General features: G+C 37.7%; 1 protein-coding gene and 1 long non-coding RNA gene across 3 annotated transcripts in view; both read left to right on the top strand.

The window, feature by feature from the left end:
- Positions 1–10,270, top strand: part of CD109 (CD109 molecule) — an 88,319-nt gene extending 78,049 nt beyond the window's left edge. The window contains exons 31-34 of one of the 2 annotated variants that reach the window (XR_002437379.1): positions 220–376; positions 773–875; positions 3,489–4,901; positions 10,179–10,270. Coding sequence is in view for 1 of the 2 variants with exons in the window: in XM_021392831.1 (XP_021248506.1) it covers positions 220–376; positions 773–875; positions 3,489–3,679 (451 nt within the window). In the remaining variant the exon portion in view is untranslated. Of the gene's footprint in view, positions 1–219; positions 377–772; positions 876–3,488; positions 8,054–10,178 lie in introns of those variants that run through there. The other variant, XM_021392831.1, reaches the window with a different exon arrangement.
- Positions 12,968–13,155, top strand: part of LOC110397075 — an 8,636-nt gene continuing 8,448 nt past the window's right edge. Inside the window, exon 1 of the long non-coding RNA XR_002437524.1 lies at positions 12,968–13,060. This is a non-coding gene — a long non-coding RNA (uncharacterized LOC110397075). The remainder of the gene's footprint in view (positions 13,061–13,155) is intronic.

The raw sequence follows: 13,155 nt of genomic DNA, 5'->3' as shown, positions 1-13,155 counted from the left end.
TTTTCATATGTGGTTGAAACTAGGCAGAAAAATAGAAAAAAAACAACATGATTATCTCTTTATTGTTGGAAATTTTCCTGTTGGCATTTTGTTCCATTTGTTTCTTAAGTTTTCTTGAGTATTATTACTTCTATAGTTGAGATGTAATGATTAAAGTGTTTATTTGGAGAATTTACTGCTGTATTTCTACTAAAAGTTTCTTGTCTGTATTTTGTAAAGGTACTTGGGGTCTGATACATCTCCCAGTAGCGGCATGGTCCTCATGGAGGTTGGCTTACTCAGTGGTTTCTCTGTGTCACCAGATTTCATTCCTTTACACGATACAGTTAAGAAGATGGAAGAGGAAAATGGAAAACTCAACCTATACTTAGACACTGTAAGTTGCAAATAACAGAGGAATGCTTTTGGAAAGATCCTAATCTTGACTCTGCCATTGTTTGACTTCGGAAAGACAATGTAACTGTATTCTTCAACAACAGGTGTTTACATTGAATTAATTGTTCCAGATTTTAAAAAGAGATTGATGGGATAGATAATAACTCCATTACATTTCTAAGGGGTTTCTAGACTGCACCTCTTGTAAAATCATAAAAGCAGACTTTTTAACAAGTCTGTGTTTTGGCCCAAATAACAACAAGTTAAATAAGCAGTTTTACATGCATCTTGACTCCAAGTCTTTATAAAGTGGACTTCCAGTGAGCTAGAAGTCCTTGCTTTCTCCATGAACCACCATCAGCATGGTTCTCAGGATCTTTTTCTTCTGTTTTTCTAGCTAAATGCAACACAGTTTTGTGTGGATATTCCGACAGTGAGAGACTATAAAGTGGCAAACATTCAAGATGCTTCTGTGACTGTAGTGGATTACTATGAACCTAGTAAGTGTCATTCATTCCAAATGGATCTTGGTTGTTGGAAGCTAAAAAGGAAGTGTCTTTTCATAGGAGTAGGACAAATTTCAGTGAAGAAAAAGCAAAATTTACTGAAATTTAAATTTTTCATCAAACTGCAACCTATTTTCTAACAAATAGTTGTACTTTCTTGTATACATTTTTGTTGTCCTAATGGAGTGGTTTGTTAGAAGGTGTGAATTGTTGTAACTTGTCAGCTGGTATAAATTGTTTTCAGTATGGCCCAATGTATTTCCCAAAAGGAACTTCACTGTGGTTCACTTACCAAGCTAAGGATTGTCTTTCAAGTAGCTTTTCCGTCTGTTTTTTGTTTAATCAAAGAGTCCTACACTGCAGAAAAAGCCAATGTTTTGATTTGTATAGTTATGTAAAAAAGATGTACATGGGAAAAACAATTTCAAAGGGATTTTTAATTTATTTTTATTTTTTAATAGAGTGTGTTTTAGAGAAAAGCAGGAATGTACAAACTTCTTGACCAAAGTGAAAAGGAAAGAAAGATTACAGGCTACTGGAGAAGATATTAGAAAGGTTTTCTTTATAGTAGAAAGCTGAAATATTATTAAGGATTTGGTTTGAGATAAGGCATATAAAGTTGTATTGACAGTCGTCTTCATTTTGATTTGTTTTTTTGCACAAGACAAAAGACAACCGAATACTCTACGATGTGTACTTTTTTAGCCGGATAAAAGTCACATTTATTCTACTTAGGCTGGAAAGTTTACTCAGCGACAGAAGTTTAAATTAAAATAGGCAATCAGTAAATGTACCTAAACTATCCAAAACCAGAGCATGTTTTAAGTCCTAGTTGCTTAACATGTTGTAGCAAGTTTTATTTGAGACAAACTTGTAACACTTAGAGTCAGTGGCTGAAACAAATTTCCACATGCTTTCGTTTCTGGGAGGAAAACTGTGGACCGATCTTTTATAAGAATACTGTTAGATGGGCTGATGAATATGTATATAGAGAGTCACATATAAATGCATAGGTGTAAATACTGTTACACGGTTTAAATATATTCAGGATTTATGAATTCTCAAAGAATAAATAAATATTCATTTAAAGGTAAGAATGAACATCCTTAAGGACTAAAATTTATGTAACATAACCAGTGTTGTAATAGAAGGCTTTAACTCTACAAAAAATATTACTTCAAATATTTTGCAAGATTCCACTTCTACTGCTATGTAGCATAGATGTGTTTTTAGTCAGCATGTATTCATATGCTGTGAAGCTGATTTCTTCCGAGAGAATTCCATGCTATTTAATTCAGTAGTGTGCTTTTATTTTAGTCTATTATTTTCCGTCACTCTCATAGTTGGTGAACCAAGCTGCATGAGTGTATATTTTATGTGATGGTTACAGTCATATCTGATTTAATTACTTCATATTCAGAGCAAAGAGATGTCTATAAAGTCTGTATGCTCTGGCATTTATCAAAAAAGGTATGGTTATGTGGTACACCCAAGCTAGCTTGGGTGCTATACAGTGGTGCTAACAAGGCGCTCCTCCAAGGTTAATATATACAGCTACTTAGCTCATTCAAATGACAGGGTTGTTCTTTCACCTGACTTTGTTCAGAGCCAGCTGGGTGTTACTGTTAGGTAAATGATAGGCTCCATAAAGATGTCTTATTTTTATGTTTTTAATCTCCAATGCTTGAAATTGAATATCATTGCATGTAGAAAAGAAATGATTGCAGTATCCTTACTTGGAATTAAATCCTTCAAACCACAAAACCCATTAAAGGAATGAAACTTTGCAAAAGCTTGTTCTGTTAGCAATTAGCACGCATTGATATTTTTGAAATGAAGACAGCCTTCCAGGCTTCTAGTTCATTTGTCTGTGTAGCAGCTCTTCGGAAAACTGGAGGACAAAATACAGAGCTAGGTGAGATAGGCAATCCCAAGTTCAGGAAGCTGAAGCTCCCAGACATGATAGTGAAAATAAGCCTCAGTTATGAGAAACTTTAATCTTAAATGACAGAGCCTGTAATGTGCCTGGTAAAACAACAGAATTCCTTTATTGTAGAAGTTCCTGACTAGGCAGGGGAAAAACTCCCTTCAAAACATGTGACTAGGCTTTCTGAACAGATTGGGTCTAACTTTTGAGATGAGTCTATGACTGTATGCCTATCACCTGAGTGTGAGTATACTCACCTGAGTATACTGAGAATGTTTGATGCTTTGTGAAAAGAACAAAGATTAATTCCTAGGCTTAAATACCACACTGCGAAGTATTTTGCAGTGTATGGCTAGGTCTGCTTCCTTTAAAAAAGCAATCTTTGTGAATTTAGTCCTATAAACACCTTTCTTTTCCCAAGATATACTGTCGTAAGTTATTATATTTTTATTTTTTAATTACATGAAACACCTTGAATGTAGCCAATGTTTAAAGGCATAATTCTCTTTCTGCAGATGGGACTTCTCTAGAAAATGTAGCATTTGAAAAGTTTCATTACAAGTATTTCAGGAAGAATGAGCAGTCTGTGTCAAACTCCTTTAAAACTAAGCTTTGAATTTCCAACTGTTGGGCAATCCTCAGAAGTTCATTAACTAATGTCAACTAACCTTTCTAAACAGGGAGAAGAGCAGTGAGAGGCTACAATTCGGAAGTAATGCAAAGTGTAACCCCTTGTGACTTCTGTGAAAGTGACTGTGACTTTTGCCACCGAGGTGGCTCTCCAGGCTTGCTTCAGCACTCTTCCTTGGCTTCCTTGTTCTGCGCGATGTTTGTCCTTCATGTAAACTTGCTGTGCAGTTGGGTGCTGTAAGAGAAAACATTGTTTCACATCTAATGTTTCCATAAATTATCCAAAGAAAATTTTATGTTCAGATGCCAGCCCGCCTTCAGTGATTACAGTGACCTAACTCCTGCTGTGTTCAGGGAGAGCAGGGCTGGCCCATATGGTAAATTTCTGGCTGTGCCAGAAAACTTCTTAAGTGTCTGCTGGAAATACTTTCCAAGTGTTAGTTTCATACTGAAGTTATTTTCTAAAGAAGCAAAGAGTTACCAAGAAAGCAGTTTGAGAAAATGCAAACCTAGCTCCACATTCCTGCTTCCTTTCACCCTAGCTTTCATTTTTGCATATGTTTTTTAGAAATATACATCAGTTTACATTAGTTTACAGTGCTTTTCTGAAAAACTGTCTCCTTCCCTGGTAAACAGCGCACTGGGAGCTTGGTATCAGAATTGCATTGTTCTGTTCTGCAGACATGACACTTAATATTAGTACTGTGCTTCTCTGTATGCTCTCATGGAGAATAATATGAAAAATAAAAGGAGCTGGCCTCAGAGCTGATCCATGAGCCAAAAAGAGCTGCATTCACAATCTGCTGAACACTCCAGGAAATTATCGGTCTTTTTAAAATGATTACAGAGAAGCCAGGTGAATTTTTTGCCAATTCATAATTAATCATGTTTGAAAATAATGCCTCCGGATGTTTTCATGGATTTTACTCTGGAAGTATTCTACTGTAAATCATCGAAAATGGAGTCTAAGTTTGAGTTTTCCAGGGTTATTTAGAAACAAACCCCATTCTCTTTCCTTGTGAGAATACTTCTGTTCCCTGGCATGTTTATGGCCAGTGGGATGAAGGTTGCCTTGATCCTTGTCTGCTCCAGGAAGTTTTCTAGAAATGCCACTCTCGGGGGATCATTTATGCCTTGCATTTTGAAGTGTCATCTTTTCGACAATGTGAGTGCCATTACTCTTCAACAGCTGTTCTGTGCCATGTCAGCTGGTTGACCCTGAGTGCCTTGTGTTTGTGTAAATCCCATTTTTGTTGGTGGAGAGGCTTTTAGGCTCCACATGCATTCTGTTCAGTGAAACACTGAACATATTTGTTTAAGTGCCTTGCTGGAGTGGGAGGGAAAAGAGGGATGGTAAAGCCTTCCTGGAACAGCAGGCATTTACACCCAAACCTTCTCTTTGCATGTGGGGAGAATTATATGTCTATGGATGTGGAAATATGTACGTTTCAGAACCCTCCCAAGTGAGTGTCTTCCTGAGTGAACGTCTTCACTGTCTGGGAACCAATTTATTCTTCTTGAACACTGCCTTTCATATTTAATGCTTACTTCTTTTGGATAAGGAAGCTGATAACATTTCTGCTTATTGAAGTTCATTACTGTTATGCTGGCTATAATAGAGTTAGAAGTTTTAAGGCTATTGATTCTCTTTCTTTCATAGCTTTCAGAGACGGAGTGTGTATGTGTACACATGTAATTATGTGGCAGTCACTTTCTTTGAGCAATTTCTAATTTTTATTCAAATTTTGCTACTGCTTAAAATGTATATTTTTGTATTTTATGCTTATGTGTATTTTTGTTCAGAAAAGGAAATTAGATCATGGTAGCATGGGAAGAGGTCAGAATTTCTTGAACTGTGTGCCTTTTTAATAATGAGGTATAGCTTTTTAACTGCAAAGCTAGTTTAGGTGTGGTTATTTGTTTTAATTTACCTGTATTTAGAGTTTGAAATATTGTTACAAACTTGGGATTCTGTTCTGTTTCTCTGGCAGAGCTGAGGTCTGTTTTTTTTTTTTTGTAGTGAGTTTGTGCTTTTCACTTGTCTTTGGTGCCGTTTGAGTAGCTGATTAGTGCCTTATCATGAGTTCCTATGCTGCTCTGATATTGTATGTATTGAAATCCAAAGCACTGCTTAGTCAGTGGGATGCAGAATGTAATGCTCTGTAAGACATGTCCTTGGTTGTAAGGATCCAAAGCTAATTGAAGCCAAGATAAAAAAATGACACGTATCTTTGTGTCTCAAATCCTTTACTCATAGGAGCATATATTGAATTGTGTCAAATGTAAGATGCAGAAAACATTCACACTCTAAACTGGGATATGTTTTGTTATGGGTTTGAATTCCTGATGAACTAGGAAAGCAGGTCATCTTTTTTCTTTGGGGACAGCAGCCTTGACATATCATTTGTCTTCCTTTGCAATAATATCAAGAACACAAAGCTCACATACTTTCAGTTATGCTATATGTAGAGCTTCTAGGAGGGACATAGATATCTGATTAATGTTATGATGAAGAGGTTTATTTTCTACTGGATATGTACTGGAGATAACCTACTCCTTTGCAGTAGATAGTAGGAATATAATCATGGTTTTATTTTGCACGCAGTCCCATCTTCCTGAATACCCTCTGGAGAAATAGACTCAAACTGCTCTGCCTAATTTCAGACAGTGCAGCTTTTATTAGTATTACCTTACATTTATTTTTGAGACAAACAACACATGTTTTTAAATGACTCTTGGCTGCCTTGTACACCCTACTAAGAAGTCATAATGCACCGTGTCACTGGAAATTGTTATTCAGTGAACAAACATCCTATTTTATTTTATTTGTTTTCTATACTGTAGTATATCACTTCAGACATCCAAATCTGCCTCTGTACTAAGCTACTTTAAAGGCACCATGTACAGCATGACTTTAAACAAATGTTTACGTTATGTGGCCTTAGCTTCCATACACTGCTGTCTTGAAAGATGCCTTCAGTCACTTTGCACTGTGGCTATTTTCTTCAATAAGTTGCAGAGGATTTTGTATTGTGTGCTGGCAGTGAATGGGACAGAGGAAAGGCAATACTATGTGGCACAAGGACTCAATGTTTTCCTCTTTGTCAGAGCTTGTGCATAAATGCTCAGTATATGTACTTTTTTCCCTTGGTCTGTACAGTCAGTTCTTGATGTTAGAAGTTACTAGGGAATCTTTTAGTGTAAAATCTTTAGGAAAACATTGAACAAGGTCTTTAAAAGCTTTAAAGTGGTGCTAAAAGCAGTCAGGAAATGATATTTCATAATGGAGTCTTCCTGTTGCACACTTTTTGTGTGGTTGCTCTTCGTTTGAAGCCCGAGTACTCTCTGGTACATCCAGTGCTCTTTTCAGCTCTTTATTATCAATGCAGATAATATGTCTATCCATCTATGCAGAACCATTAACATCGTATTAAATCAACAAGAAATAATCATTTATTTAAGACTGGCTTTAAAGCTAAACCTTATTGCATTTTAAAGGATCTCTCTCCTCTGCATTCTTCCTTGACTGTCATCCACAATCCCAGGTGAGGTTTTCTGTACAGATGTCCTTGTGTATGTCATCCAGAAGCTTTCTGTGTTGAATGGTGCTGTACACAACAGGAAGCGCTTGTCCTGTGGCAAGTGCTGCGTAAGGGATTCACAGCACCTTTGAGTTTGCATGCCGGGACTGCTCAAATGCCTGCTCTGTTTCCCAGCATGGCATCTTTGTGCCCCATTTACTTCACAAACAAAAGCTTGATGGCTTCTGCACATCAGCGGCACATGATAAAGGAGAAAATTGGCTACACTAGTGCAAGAGAAACTGAAGAGCCAGGATCCAACTTTACTTGCCTATCTTTTGGCTTGAAAATCACTTCTTACAATTGGATGTGAGATTTTAGAATTGTTTTTAGTCAGTTTTCAAAATACTGTCCTAACAGTATTTCTCCAAATGTGTCCAGGTTGGTATGAATTTTGACAATACTTGGTGCAAGCAGATTTATGTAGAAAGCATATGTATATACTTATCTGTTATATAGGTTCCAGTGTACTGCTGTGTGCAATGTATGTGCAATTAAAACCATACAAGATCTTCACAAAGTAGCCAAACATTGTATGATATTCTGTTTTGTAAAATATACATCCAGAATTTGAGGAAAGAATATATGTGGAAAGCAATTGATGCCTAATGGAATCATTTCTATATCTCAAGCACTAACCAAAGAGGGCAAAATCACCCACATTATTCATAATCATAATGGTCAATGTTTTTTTCTTATAGTCTTTGTTTCTCCAATACAAGTCTTTATTCAGTGAACTATCTTTGTGTTTAGTGCTGTAAGTACACAGAATAGTTTCAATTTTATCACCGGTAATTTATAGATAAAAATTTTATCATTCGTAATTCATGGATAAAAATAAAACAGCAGTTTTGTGATCAGGCCTTTTGAGTTTGTATTAGATTCTCCTATGTCAAAATAAATCCTATGTCAAAATAAATTTTACTTCAGTATTATTTCTTACTCAGTTTATTGTACATTTGTGTGCCACTTGGAAATATTGCACTAATGCTATTTTATGCAATAAAGTCTGACATTGTGCTGTGTTAGGTCAATCCAGTGATTATTTTTCCTAATGGGTAGTTTTTTCTTATTGGATGTGTAGGAGCATCATTTATATATGTGCTGTATTTGAGTCACCAGTGCTCCAGCGCTAAGATTTCTCTTTAGTTTCATATGATGCATTTTGTTAATAATACTTCTTAGTGTTATCCAAAAGCTTCATCAGCCTTGCTCAGATTTTAAGGTGTTATACTGTAAATTGATTTGTTGTGTTGAATTCTAGTATTGTTAGGTTGGATGGGATATTAATATAAGGAAAAAATATAAAAATGCTGGCTCAAGGGAAGTGCCGTAAATGCATGTGGATGTAATGAAGCAAACTTTAACTGTCCTACTGGCCATTGCATCTCTTCTTTTTCCATGTTAAGCCTTAAGCAATTTGAACTAAAATTCTTGGCTGCTTGAGACATGGTCAGAAATGCACTTTGATCTGTATTAGGATCATCATACTTAATTTCACTTTTGATCAAATCAGAAACAGTAGAAAAAGTAAGACTTTTATGAGCTGTTTTGAGTAAATGGAGGTGAACTAACATGGTTATGTCTTTTCAATTAACAGAACAATTATTAAGGAACTAAACTGATTTATAGAATTTTGAAAACTTGTCATTGATTTTTTTTTTGTTCAAATAAAGATTGCAATAGTTATTTTTAAATTTTATTAAAGGTGAATTTTAATAATAATATGTTCGGCGTTTGGTTGTTTAACAATACAGTCACATGTAGGAAATTAGTTTCTGTACACTGTGGACTGCTGCTCATCCTCAGAACTTCTTGGAGGCTGCCTCACATGTATTTTAAAGCTTTAATGTGCTGCAGTGGTGATTTCCATGTTCAGACTGCTAAACATGACCTTGCAGAAACATTATTTGGGAGTTTTCTGATGAGGAGTCACCACATTTTAAAAACATATTTTACTCAACAGGAAGTCATCTTAAGACTTCTCTCAGTAATTTTTCAACAGTGCTGGGAATTTGGAGAAGTCTCAGTTGACTGGAAGCTGGCAAATGTCCCAGTTTTCAAGAAGTGCAAGAATGAAGACCCTGCTAATTACAGGCTTGACATTCTCAGTTCAATGGCTGGTAAAATTACAGAGAAGATTATTCTGGGAGTTACTATTCTGAAGATTATTCTGAAAGACAATGCAGTCATCAGTCACAGCCAGCATATGTTTGTGAGGGAAAGCCCTGTTCAACAAACTCAGTTTTCTTGTATGACAAGATTACCCGCCTAGTTGACTAGGAGAAGCCAATTAATGTAATATTTTTGGATTTCAGCAAAAGTTTTATTAATGTCTCTCATTTTATCCTTCTACAGCCCTGCAGAAAAGGATCTGGGGCTGATGGCAAGTTGAATCTGAGTCAGCAGCATGCCCCTGGCAGCCAGAGATATGCTGGGGTGCACCAGGCCCAGAGCTGCCACCACATGAGGGAAGGAGTTGTTCAGCCCTGCTCTGTGTCTGTGTAGCCTCACCTCAAGCACTATGTGCACGTTTGGGTGCTACAGTATAAGAATGACGTAAAACTGTCAGCATCCAAAGGAGGGCTACAGAACCTGAGGGAATGGTGTGGACCTGCGTCAGGGGAGGCTCAGGTCGGGGTTAGGGAAAGCCTCTTCACCAGAGGGCAGTGGGCATGGAACAGACTCTCTGGAAAGCAGGAACACTGCTTTAATAAAAATCTGAAACATGGCACCATATGGGCTGCTCTGGAGAAAATTAACTTCAATCCAGCCAGTGCCAATACACACGTAGACCTCTCCTTTGCTGTGATTTTTCATATGACAGTGTGTGTGAGCGCTGCTAGGCCTTATGCTCCTGTGCTTGCTTCTTCAGCCGGTGTGTATCTGCTCTTGTCTCTTGCCTTCCAGTGAGATTGCAAGGCTCCTGTGATTTAGGTAGAGCCTGCCTTTTACTGTGTCTGCCCAAGTGTCTATATACTGTGGTTCAAGTAATGTCCTGTTATGGGGATATACAAGAAAGCCTTGGAAATAATTATTTATTTTGATAGAACTTGAAATAGCTCAGTTGTGAAGATCAAGATTACTTAGGATTACTGTTTTAGCTTTGGAAAAAAATCCATTCTATCATTTTATTTTATTTTTTTTGCACACTTATAGTATTCTCAGCAGTCTCCAGATCTTGCAACAAAAACCCAAAACCAATGTATTTCCAGATGGCAGCAGATGATAAAAGGTATGGAGTGTTTCAGTCTTCCTTCTTGCTTTTTCCTCCCTTATGTGTAACTGCATAAAGACCTGCAGGTTTGTGAGTTTATGTTTTTTGCTCAGTATGAGAAAATAAGAAAGCAGTAAAAATACTCTCCCTAACCTTATTGCCATGTGTTTTAGTTGTGTGTTCTTACCCTTAACTCATAACTTATGCTGATGATTCCTTAATAAAAGAGAACTTCCCACAGTGGAAGATGCTGTCGTGGTTTTCTGCTTTCTAAAAATATACTCCTTGACACTCAATAGAACATTTGTCTTTACAATATTTTTCTAGAATTCCAGTGCCAAATGTCTTCCATTTGTACTTGCTCCCTTTCTGCCTCCTTTCCCCCCATTGCAGGATGGCCAATGAGAACTGCAGCAGACAGTGACTGTTGAATGTGGGGAATATATTTTCTAATGCTATGAAATGGTGAGTGGCGTTTGCAGGCTTTGTTGGCTCTGCAAACATTCATTTTCCCTTTGATACCTTTCATTTTCAGCTTGATTGTTGTCACCAGCATATTGCTGTTATTCCAGTAACAGAAGATAGTCTTGAGGGGGAACACAAATGTGACCTGAGAGGCTAACTGAGGAGGTGGATCTTCCTGTGCCATCTAAATGATTGATGGAAGGAGGTGGGCTTCCTAAAAGGGTGAGTCAGAGCATCTACATCTCCTTTTTGAAACATGCCCTAAGAAGCTTCATTTATTTACTTACTTTGCACTTCTGCTACAGAGAGAGCCTAAGGAGAACAGTTTTCCAGTGAAAGTGTTTTAGCTGTCAAGCTCAAGCTGGGGGAGAGATATACCCATAAGGGGAAGAAAAGGTCAGTTAAGGAAAAGTTAAAACCTCATGCATCACAGTTTAAGCTAGCCTTGAACTGTGAGAGATGAATAAACTTGGCATAGGGTAGACTGTTGTGCAGCAAGATTTTCATACCTTTCTTTGGAGGCTTCCTCTGCTGGTTTCTCTCCTGGGCTGGACATGTTTCTGCTGTTATCCACTATAAAGCAATCCCCACATCCTTCTGGTGTGAGGATCTCCAGATAGATCTGGCACCTGTTTGTCATGCTCATCTGGGCTTTGAAAGCCTTAGAAAAACTGACAGTTGCAGTGGAGGAAGAATTACACAGCCCCGGCAGGTCCTTTGAAGCCCTGGAAGGGAAAGTTACATTCGGTCAAGTTTCACAGGAGCCTATCAGGGACCAACTTGAATAACTAGCATGCAGCCTTATTATATTTGCATGCATCAACAGCCTCAGAGAGACTTCCAGCGCTCCAGAGGGTAGCATTCAAGTTGACTGTGACAAAACCCAGAAATGGTCTAAAATCTGAGGCAAGAATAAAGCTATGTACTCAGGAAAGATGGTAGTCAGCTGCACGGATCTAGACTGGGGGAATGACTAACAAGGTAGATATTCAGCAGAAAAGGAGCCAGGATGCAAAGAGATCAATCCACTGAAAATAGGCCAAACTATTTATTTTTTACAACTTTTGCCAAGTTCTTGCACAAAAAGCAAACACGCTGGGTGGTATAAACTGACTGTTGTCTGTGAGGCCATGCTTTCTGCAGCCAGAGTGGCTGCCCCTGCTTGGGCACAGCTCACCAATAACAAGGGGCTGCACAGGGAAAAGGCTCCCAGAATGGTCAGGAACCTCACAGACAAGATGTGGGAGGAAGGGGTTAAAGGAGGCTGTGGTTTAATATCCAGAAGAGACAGTGGAGGTTAATGTGAGACAAGTTTTTGAATAAGGGGAAGGCTGCTGGAAAGAAGCGTGTGAGTTATGTTTAATACCCAAGTAATGGTAAAAGTAGTAGAGAGATTTAAATAGCAGCAGGGAGCATTTAGCATGGATACTGATAGAAAGAATCAAAGGGTCTCGAACACTTAAGTTTCTGAAAATAGCCTGTAGGCTCAAAAACAGTATAATGGAAACCTAAAATGTGAAAACTAACTGTTGTAGCTGGATAACTGAGAGAATGCAAAGCCTGATAATGGAGATGTAAAGTACAGTAAGTACAAATGAGCTTGGAATGCCTTTAGTGCACTTGGAGACTAACAAAAACTATCTGAGACAGCATGGGAGTTCACGCAGAAACTTGTTGTGCAAGATCCTGCCTGGGGCATGGGCATGGTTTCTTCCTGCCCTCAACTTGATGATGTGTGTGTGGTTCCATAAACCTAACGCTGACTCTGCTTCCATAAGGCCCCAGCGAGCACTTGAATAAACAGTTGTAGAGCAGAACAAACTTACTTAGATACAAAACTTCCGTTGTGTTTATATTTCTACCAGCAATTTACACATAGCTTTTGTCTTGTATTTTATGTATGGTTGCATTTGGAATCCTGTTTTATTTTCTTCGTTTGCCTTCAATTTAAGTCTTTGATGAAATCCATGCAGCCTATTCCTTTCAAGCTAACTTCATGCATTGATTTACAGTTTTAACTTATATATTTTATATAGTTTTATGCGCTATTGTCTGCCATAATCTCCCATCTGAAATATGAAGGGATTAATTCACCTAGAAGTGCAACTTCTAGTTCCTCACTTTTATTACAGTCACTGAGGATGTAATAAAACTGATTTATTGTTTGAGAAAGCATGTAAGAAAAGGGGAATCTCCTGAGTTTATTACAGTGCTATTCAATGTATTTCATTTTTAGAAGAAATCCATATATGGTTACATTTCCAGATGGTTTAAAATCTACAGGGTGGTAGATACCTGGAAGCTGATTTTGCGGCCTGATTGGAGGTACCTGCTCATGTGGTCTCCATCTGTGTTACAGGTATGGAAACTTAGTTTTCAGTTCTATCAGTAATTGTTTTTTCTCTTTCTCTCTCTCTCTCTTTCTCTCTCTCTTTCTCTCTCTCTTTCTCTCTC

The sequence above is a fragment of the Numida meleagris genome, chromosome 3 (assembly GCF_002078875.1).
Source record: "Numida meleagris isolate 19003 breed g44 Domestic line chromosome 3, NumMel1.0, whole genome shotgun sequence".
Classification (NCBI taxonomy): Eukaryota; Metazoa; Chordata; class Aves; order Galliformes; family Numididae; genus Numida; species Numida meleagris.
This window is presented reverse-complemented; position numbering and strand designations above follow the sequence as displayed.